We start from the raw sequence: 9,659 nt of genomic DNA, 5'->3' as shown, positions 1-9,659 counted from the left end.
CGTCATCGCCATCGCCATCGTCATCATCATCATCATCGTCGTCATCGCCATCGTCGTCGTCACCGTCGTCGTCATCATCATCATCATCATCGTCGTCATCGCCATCGTCGTCGTCGTCGTCGTCATCAACATCATCGTCGTCGTCGTCGTCGTCATCATCATGGTCATCATCACCGTCGTCATCGCCATCGCCATCGTCATCATCATCATCGTCGTCGTCATCGCCGTCGTCGTCACCGTCGTCGTCATCATCATCATCATCATCGTCGTCATCATCATCGTCGTCATCGCCATCGTCGTCGTCGTCGTCGTCATCAACATCATCATCGACGTCGTCATCATCATCGTCGTCATCGTCATCGCCATCATCATCATCGTCGTCGTCATCATCATCATTGTCGCCGTCGTCGTCGTCGTCAGGACAACATGGTCACAAGATCTTCTTCTTCTAGTTCTGTTGTTCTACACTCACAGAGACCTTCACTGGTAAAACCTTCACTTCTTTATCAGTGTTAATGAATGGAAACAGCCTCTCAGTGAAAGTGTGTGTGAAGGTGTGTATGTGTGTGTTGGTGTCAGGATCAGAGAACCACAGTTTTCCTCTGTTCCAGTCCAGGTTCACTCTGATCCTCTGGAGCCGCTTCTTTAATCCAAGAACAGTGTTTGGACCTGATGGGGAGAATGTTCTGTATTCACCTTTATAGAAACTAAGTCTCCATAATCCAGAGCGTATGTCTTCCTTCCTCTGGACAGACTCTGATAACACTCCCAGTTCCCAGTATTTACTGTCTCCAACCTCGACCTCCCAGCTGTGAGTCCCTGAGTCAAAGCCCTCAGAGCCCAGGACACACCAGTAAGAATCAAACCTCTCTGGATTCTCAGGAAGCTGCTGTCTCTCTCCTCGTCTCACTTTGGTCAGATCTTCAGACAGGATGAGTTGTGAACCAGCAGTGTTTGGGTCCAGAACCACAGGAGTGTAGGAGACCATGTCCTTCATCTTGTTCCAGATGTTGAAGGTCAGGTTGCCCAGGTGTTTGGCCTCGTCTATCAGCGCTCCTGAGAGCAGCTGTGGATCCTCCAGCAGGGGGTGCTGCTGGACTCTGTCCACTGCAGCCTTGTACTTGTGCAGGAATGAGACGTCTCCAGCTCTCAGCTCCTCCTCTGTGGCTCTGACTGTGTCTGAAAGAGCTGCTATCTCTCTGCTCACAGCCTCCGTCTCCTCCTTCATCCTCCGACTCTTCTGCTCCTCTTCCTCCCTCAGTGCAGCCATCCTGGCCTCCTCTTCCTCGTCTAGAAACTGGTGAAGCTTCTTAAACTGCTCCTTAATCTGCGTCTCTGTGCGTCGGGCCTGGACCTTCACGTGTTCGGCTGTTCGATCACACTCGTCTTTAACTCGTTCAAAAACCTTTAACTTCTCCTTTAAGGGCTCCAGAGTTTCCTGAAGCTCCTTCCTGTGTTGTCGTGCAGCTTCATCGATGGGTCTGAATCTGTGGCCGGTGTGTTTTTCTGAGTCTCTGCAGACGACACACACCGGCTGCTGATGGTCCAGACAGAAGAGTTTGAGTTTCTCAGAGTGCAGACTGCAGAGAGCCTCTGAAGACCTCTGATCTCTCTCCTGTAGGAAACTCTCACACAGGTTCTTTAAAGCCAAGTTAGAAGGTGGATTACTCTTTGAAGATCTTCTATTACAAACTGGACACTCTCGTGTAGGTTTGCCTCTCCACCAGCTCTGCACACAGTCTCTACAGAAGCTGTGGCTGCATGACAGAACAACAGGATCTTTAAAGACTTCATGACAGACAGAACAGCAGAGATCTGCCTCTAATCTTGAAGCCATTTTGTCTCTGAGTGAAGCAGCAAACACAGACGGCTCAGCCACTCCCTGTTCCCTGAAACTTACTTTCACTTTGAGTCTCTGTTCTTTAAAACTCTCGTTCAGTTTGTGGATTCAGCAGCTGGTTGGAGTGGTAGTGTCCCAGTGTTCCCAGTGTTCCCTCCTGTAGACGTCCTCTCTCAGTGGAAGTGCTGGTTTTAGTCTGAAGGTGAATCTATCGTCCGTCTCTCTGTCTGTGTGTGTGTGTGTGTGTTGCTGTCGTCTCAACGAGGCAGAGTAACAACCTGTTCTCCTGGTTGGTGAGTCAGCTGATGGGTGGAGTTTTATGCAGTTGTCCCCATTTGACTCTGTATGTAAGTAGGTCATTCACACTAGACTGTGAGTTTCAGATGTGTATTAATGTGGATGGAAAAGTAAAACAGTCCATATGAACAAAATAGATTATTTTTGAGCTTGCGACGGACGGTTCCCTGCAGAAGTTCAGCACGTTGAACTCTGGGCTGCGGCTGCTTCATCCCCCGACCATGCGGCGATCTATTCAGTGGATGGTTGATGAGGTTTAAAGCAGCTGTGCTCAACATTCAGATCATTAATGAAGCAGGAAACCAGTGTTTTCTATGTAAAGATACAGTGGAGTCACCTTTCACCTTTAAACTGGGATTCCTCAGTCGATATGTTCAGCTGATATTTCCTGATCCAATCATAAACGACGTGACGATACCATCGGTTCGTGAAATACTGTCCTGAAGCCTCTTAGGTTCCACTGATACTCCACAGATGATTTGTTCATTTCTGGATAAACTTGAATTTTCAGTTTGATCAAGAGAAAGGCCTCGACTCGATCAACAAGACAAAAGAAAGGCCAAGAGACTGTCTTTGAACACAAGGACCTTTGCCGAGACAACAGGCGAATAGGTGAACACTGTTCCCCCGCATCTCACACCTGGGTGTGAAAACCACCCAGAGAGACCAGTTTCAGTTCCCATTGGTCAAGTCTGACCTATGACTGATGACATCACCAGGTGGAACCGCCTCGAGTAAACAGGGGCTCGGTACAAAGGTGTGAGTGCCTTCCTCTCCCCGTTAACTACTGGGTACACATCGTACACACCGACTACCACTCTTTAAACTGCAACTTCAGATTGCAAAGATTCAAACAACCCGTTAACATGCTGTCTTTGTTCAAAAGGAACAAAGGAATGCATTCCTCCTTGCGTGCACCATCCACTCACTCAAACACACACACTTTGTCTTGATTATTTGGGTTCTTGGTGCCCCGTGTGAGGTGGCCCTACACTCGTGTTTGGCTTTTACGATGTCCCCATCTTGGTTTTTTGAAACCACAAGTATTCAAATCTGGATGAGAGGGTGGAGCTAAGTTAGCCACTAGTGCTAGCTCAGTTAGCAAGGAACAAAACTAAACAGCTGAATCCTTTGTGTCTTTTAGTTCAACCAATCGCCAAAGACATTTTTAGAAAGTGACCAAAATGTTACAGTAAAGTGAAAACACACTGTGAGGGGGTCAAAGTCCTGAGACTTTAACACAAACAACAAACAAAAACAAGTTCACTTGATCTGTTTTAATGTCCACAGTTGCCGTGGATACACATTACTAAATCACTGACCTGATTGACAGGTGGCTATGTAGCCCCGCCCTAAAGCCTCCCCTGTTTATGGTCTATTTGACTCTAAATGGACCATCACTGACTAAATGAACATCATGCTGTAGTGAAGAAGACTTGAAACTAGAGACTGAGACATGAACTCAATAGGAAAATGTTTACTGAGGGAATAATCCAAGAGAGAAGTTTAGACTCATTTTCTCATTGACTTCTATACAATCACACTTCTTTAAGGAACTTTAAGGTACTTCATCATGGATATGTCCATCTTTATGATACAGTTTTTGGATGAGAGTAGATTTTAGGGGGCATCTTCTCCCATCTTAGTCTGAAAACCCACCTGGATGAAACTAAACACGTTCTCTCCTCACAGAAGGAAATCGAGGATCTGAAATCCCAGCTGAGAAACATCAACATGGAGACTCCAAATCATCAGCAGACCATGAACACCAAGCAGCTGCAGGTCAGACTGGAGCAGACAAAGAAAGAGAACATGGCCTTACAACAGGAAGTGGAGGAGATGAAAGTGCAGCTCCGCGCTGAACGACAGCTGTGTGCATCGGCTGAGAGCAACCTTCAGACGATCTCTCATTGGCACAAAGTGCAGCTCTTGGATACAGAGATCGCAGAGTTCGAGGCTCGCTCGAAAGCAGAGCAGCTGGAGAAAGATCTTGCGTCTGAGAGGGCCGAAGCTCAAGCGCTGCAGAGGAAACTGAGCGAGACGGAAGAAGAAGCTCGGAGGGCGGTGGAAAGGTGCCGGGCTTCTTATCGAGCCCAGCTGGACGAGCACAGGGCGAACGTCAGCAAGATCATCGCCACCCTGAAGAGGGTGAAGGGCGGGCTGGAGGCCGAGCACCGCCGCTTGAAGCAGGAGATCGCCTCCCTCCAGGAATCCAACGCCTCCCGCCAACAGAAACATGAGGATTATAAACTCGTGGCTGCTCTGATGGAGACCAAGCAGCTGAAATGACCAGAGAGAGAAGTCTTGACACCGGGAAAAGCTGGAAAAGTGGGGGTCCAGGAAAAAGAGGACAAGGAAAAGTTCAATTAAACGTTTTAAACAGCATTAGTATCTTTGCAGGGGTATGCTAATGATGGTAGAGGCACTTATTGAAGAGGTCCAAGTGTCCTGGAAGACTCTGAAGTCTCGGACAAATGGGAGAAAAACCACTCAATAGTTTATTGAGCTTGATAGGAAGCTAAAGAACGACACCATCAAAACATATACGTTTATAACTTTTGTTTAAAAGTTAGCTAGCGTCTGATGGACGTATCGTCACCACTCGTATCTCAGGGTTTTTTTGTAACAGGTGATTGTTTCAGCTAGTCCTAAAACTTAACAAAAGAAAAAGACAGTAAATAGACTGACGTGCATCTTAAATATTCACTGAATATAACAAAAAAAAAGTCACAAACAGACACAAGTTCACAGACTCAGGAAAAGGCGAGGTCTTTTAGCCGCCCCCCTATCAGCTCGGCTACCCTCGAGCTTTTCTATTCACACGGTGAACTCTGCAGACTCTCAGAGAGCTCCATGTGCCGATCCGGGAAAGTGGAGAGGTCCAACTCCACCTCGGTTCTTTCAAACTAGCACCGAACCACCCCCCCCCCCCCCCCAGGACCGTGTGGACCCCGCCCATTGAGATGTGTGAAAATATGCTAGCTCCATTATGAAACGGCGTGCCGATGCTGCCGACTTCAAATCGAATACCTCCGTTGACTTATCGGCCTTTTCTCCAATTTGAAATAAACAAAAACAAACCATGACCACACTTACTTTACTTCTTCCCTGTTTCGCAGCAGTGAAGCGTGCAGCTTCAGCAGTCAACCACCCGCCTCCCTTAAAGAGCGTGTTTTAAAAGTGGCTCCTGTTGCTGAGAGGTTACTGCCCAAAGCTCAGGGTGGGGAACTTGGACGTTCACGTGGGCGGCAACCGCCTCGTTCCACTGTGGACTCTGTCTCTGCAGACACCTCTCATTAAAGAGATATGGATGGATATGAGCGCTCCCATACAGCCGTGTGTAAACAGATCCAGAGGGAGTTGTTTCACCGACTTCATGACCGGGACATTTAAATACGTCAGACTTCAAAAGGAGCAGCCAGTAAAACCTGCAGAACAGAAACCCAGCGTGATGCTTTGCTTCATCACATTGTTGTTGATACGATAAGACTTTATTCTGCTTAATGATGCTGCTATAGGCCGAGTCTGCCGGGGGATCATCCTGTTCCTGATCCTCTGAGCTTCTCTCCTCTCTGTCTGTATCATTCATGTCTCATCAGTGCACGTTACTAGGTCAGCTTCTTCCCCGGAGCGGTTTGTGCTTTATCGTCTCTCAGGTCTCTGCTGATGGTGGTGGTGCCTGCTGCCGTGGTCCTGTGTGCAGGTCTCTGCTGATGGTGGTGGTGCCTGCTGCCCTGGTCCTGTGTGTAGGTCTCTGCTGATGGTCGTGGTGCCTGCTGCCCTGGTCCTGTGTGCAGGTCTCTGCTGATGGTGGTGGTGCCTGCTGCTGTGGTCCTGTGTGCAGGTCTCTGCTGATGGTGGTGGTGCCTGCTGCCGTGGTCCTGTGTGCACGTTCCTGTCTGTTATAGTGAAGGTTTTCGTCTCCACCGTACTCTACGGGGGAATTGTTGGGTCTTTACCTACTCTGTAAAGTGTCCTGAGATCACTTTGGTTATGATTCGACACTATAAATAAAATTTAATTTAATTTAATTGATACAAACAAAACACTCGTAATGATCCGATTTATTTCTCAGCTTTTTATTGAAGTCAAGCCAAAAACCAAAAAAAGGGAAAACAAACAAACTGCTGGATTAAAATCCAACCAAGAAAAGATGGAAGAAGTTTTTACGCGTAAGAAGCCGAAAACACAACAAAGCAGGAAGAATCTCTCTCATACAGACTCCTGGTAAAACACTGGTCAAAGTGCTCGTGCATAAAGAAAACCAGTCGTCAAAACACTGATAAATGTTGTTTTTGTTGGCAATATAAACCCATAACTCCAAGAAAGATAAAGACAACATGGTGATATGTTTCACATCTTTAAAGAGTAACACAGTCTGACAGTGATCAGGCTTTTCAAAGGCAGGACGCACACAGGGATCATCGTTGTGTGACTGTTTATGGACGTGTCAAACATTTCACCAGCATTTAAAACATTTATGACCTAAATTCACGAGGCCTAAACAAATTAGCATCGCTGCTCCGTCGCTAACCGTTTCGACATCGATGACTTTTGAGCAAACCGCTAAAAAGTCCCAAAATGGCGGAAGCTTTAACATTAGCACAGTTTCTCTGCTGGAGTGTAAAATGCAAACAAGAGCTATCTGTTGGTGTTTAGCTAACTGATAAGCTAACGTCATGAGATATGTTTCCCAGCTAGTGCCATACTGTTACCGGATAGCTACGACACGATCAGTTAGCTCCTCAGAAACGATAGCCTGTCAGCTAACCAAGTCCAAGTTGTCCCCGACTTTCAAACGGACACACAGAAGATTTTTGCTTAGTCACTGTTAGCAACAATAGCAACCGCATGAGGCTTTACATTAAAAAAAAACAAATATAACATTTTTTCCACTAGTGGAGCTAAAACACCGCAGCTGAAGGTTGCACTGAATGCTAATGTGCTAATGGTAGCATCTTATGAAGCAATTTACAACTAACCAAACTGATCTTTGAGGACACATTTATAGTTTTAGTCATTTGTTAATGAATAAAACTCAAACAGTCCAATGTGTGTTGAACGAGTCTCAACACTTCTATCACTCCGAGCTTAAAGCTTGTTGGTTTTTCATGAAGTCGACAAAAGTTCTGAAGAATCGACTTTGACGTGAACGGAAACAACTTAAAGTTTGATTTTTGGAAGTTTAGAATGTTTCCTTTCAACATCTTTGACGTTCTCATCGTAATCATCATCATCACCATCATCATCATCACCATCACCATCACCATCATCATCATCACCATCACCATCATCACCATCATCATCATCACCATCACCATCACCATCACCATCATCGTCATCATCGTCGTCATCGCCGTCATCAACATCATCGTCGTCGTCACCATCGCCGTCATCACCGTCGTCATCGCCATCGCCATCGCCATCATCATCATCATCGTCGTCGTCATCGCCGTCGTCGTCACCGTTGTCGTCACCGTCGTCGTCATCATCATCGTCGTCATCGCCATCGTCGTCGTCATCAACATCATCGTCGTGGCCATCGCCATCATCATCATCATTGTCGCCGTCGTCGTCGTCGTCAGGACAACATGGTCACAAGATCTTCTTCTTCTAGTTCTGTTGTTCTACACTCACAGAGACCTTCACTGGTAAAACCTTCACTTCTTCATTAGTGCCAATGAGTGGAAAAAGCCTCTCAGTGAAAGTGTGTCTGAAGGTGTGTATGCGTGTGTTGGTGTCAGGATCAGAGAACCACAGTTTTCCTCTGTTCCAGTCCAGGTTCACTCTGATCCTCCGGAACCGCTTCTTTAATCCGAGAACAATGTTTGGAGCTGATGGGGAGAATATTCTGTATTCTTCTTCAAGGAACATTAGTCTCCATAATCCAGACCCTATGCCTCCCTTGCTCTGGACGGACTCTGATAACACTCCCAGTGCCCACTTCTCACTGTCTCCAACCTCGACCTCCCAACTGTGAGTCCCTGAGTCAAAGCCCTCAGAGCCCAGGACACACCTGAAATAATCAAACCTCTCTGGATTCTTAGGAAGCTGCTGTTTCTCTCCTAGTCTCACTCCGGTCAGATCTTCAGACAGGATGAGTTCTGGATGAGCAGTGTTTGGGTCCAGAACCACAGGAGTGTAGGAGACCATGTCCTTCATCTTGTTCCAGATGTTGAAGGCCAGGTTGCCCAGGTGTTTGGCCTCGTCTATCAGCGCTCCTGAGAGCAGCTGTGGATCCTCCAGCAGGGGGCGCTGCTGGACTCGCTCCACTGCAGCCTTGTAGTTGTGCAGGAATGAGACGTCTTCAGCTCTCAGCTCCTCCTCTGTGGCTCTGACTGTGTCTGAAAGAGCTGCTATCTCTCTGCTCACAGCCTCCGTCTTCTCCTTCATCCTCCGACTCTTCTGCTCCTCTTCCTCCCTCAGTGCAGCCATCCTGGCCTCCTCTTCCTCTTCTAGAAACTGGTGAAGCTTCTTAAACTGCTCCTTAATCTGCGTCTCTGTGAGTCGGGCCTGGACCTTCAAGTGTTCGGCTGTTCGATCACACTCGTCTTTAACTTGTTCAAAAACCTTTAACTTCTTCTTTAAGGGCTTCAGAGTTTCCTGAAGCTCCTTCCTGTGTTGTCGTGCAGCTTCATCGATGGGTTTGATTCTGTGGCCGGTGTGTTTTTCTGAGTCTCTGCAGACGACACACACCGGCTGCTGATGGTCCAGACAGAAGAGTTTGAGTTTCTCAGAGTGCAGACTGCAGAGAGCCTCTGAAGACCTCTGATCTCTCTCCTGTAGGAAACTCCCACACAGCTTCTTTAAAGACAAGTTAGGAGGTGGCTCCTTTGAAGATCTTCTCTTACAAAGTGGACACTCTCGTGTTGGTTTGTCTCTCCACCAGCTCTGCACACAGTCTCTACAGAAGCTGTGGCTGCATGCCAGAACAACAGGGTCTTTAAAGACTTCCTGACAGACAGAACAGCAGAGATCTGCCTCTAATCTTGAAGCCATTTTGTCTCTGAGTGAAGCAGCAAACACAGACGGCTCAGCCACTCCCTGTTCCCTGAAACTTACGTTCACTTTGAGTCTCTGTTCTTTAAAACTCTCGTTCAGTTTGTGGATTCAGCAGCTGGTTGGAGAGGTAGTGTCCCAGTGTTCCCAGTGTTCCCTCCTGTAGACGTCCTTTCTCAGTGGAAGTGCTGGTTTTAGTCTGAAGGTGAATCTATCGTCCGTCTCTCAGTCTCTGTCTGTGTGTGTGTGTGTGTGTGTGTGTGTTGCTGTCGTCTCAGCGAGGCAGAGAAACAACCTGTTCTCCTGGTTGGTGAGTCAGCTGATGGGTGGAGTTTTATGCAGTTGTCCCCATTTGACTCTGTATGTAAGTAGGTCATTCACACAAGACTGTGAGTTTCAGATGTGTATTAATGTGGATGGAAAAGAAAAACAGTCCATATGAACAAAATAGATTATTTTTGAGCTTGCGACGGACGGTTCCCTGCAGAAGTTCAGCACGTTGAACTCTGGGCTGCGGCTGCTT

The 9,659-nt window shown here is 47.2% G+C and overlaps 1 protein-coding gene across 1 annotated transcript; it reads right to left on the bottom strand.

Annotated features, from left to right (window-relative positions):
- Window positions 1–448: 448 nt before the first annotated feature.
- On the bottom strand, window positions 449–9,207 carry LOC310947922 (uncharacterized protein; the record flags this gene model as incomplete). The annotated part of the gene is made up of 4 exons (XM_083914896.1): window positions 7,766–9,207; window positions 7,505–7,723; window positions 3,960–4,417; window positions 449–1,889 (listed from the first exon to the last, which is right to left on the bottom strand). The coding sequence occupies exons 1-4, from the start codon at window positions 9,134–9,136 to the stop codon at window positions 449–451; spliced, it is 3,489 nt and encodes a 1,162-aa protein (XP_083771022.1). The 5' UTR covers window positions 9,137–9,207.
- Between the last annotated feature and the right edge of the window lie 452 nt (window positions 9,208–9,659).

Source organism: Echiichthys vipera (assembly GCF_963691815.1).
Source record: "Echiichthys vipera genome assembly, chromosome: 6".
Classification (NCBI taxonomy): domain Eukaryota; kingdom Metazoa; phylum Chordata; class Actinopteri; order Perciformes; family Trachinidae; genus Echiichthys; species Echiichthys vipera.
The sequence above is the reverse complement of the archived record's forward strand: the minus strand, read 5'-3'. Positions and strand labels throughout refer to the sequence as shown.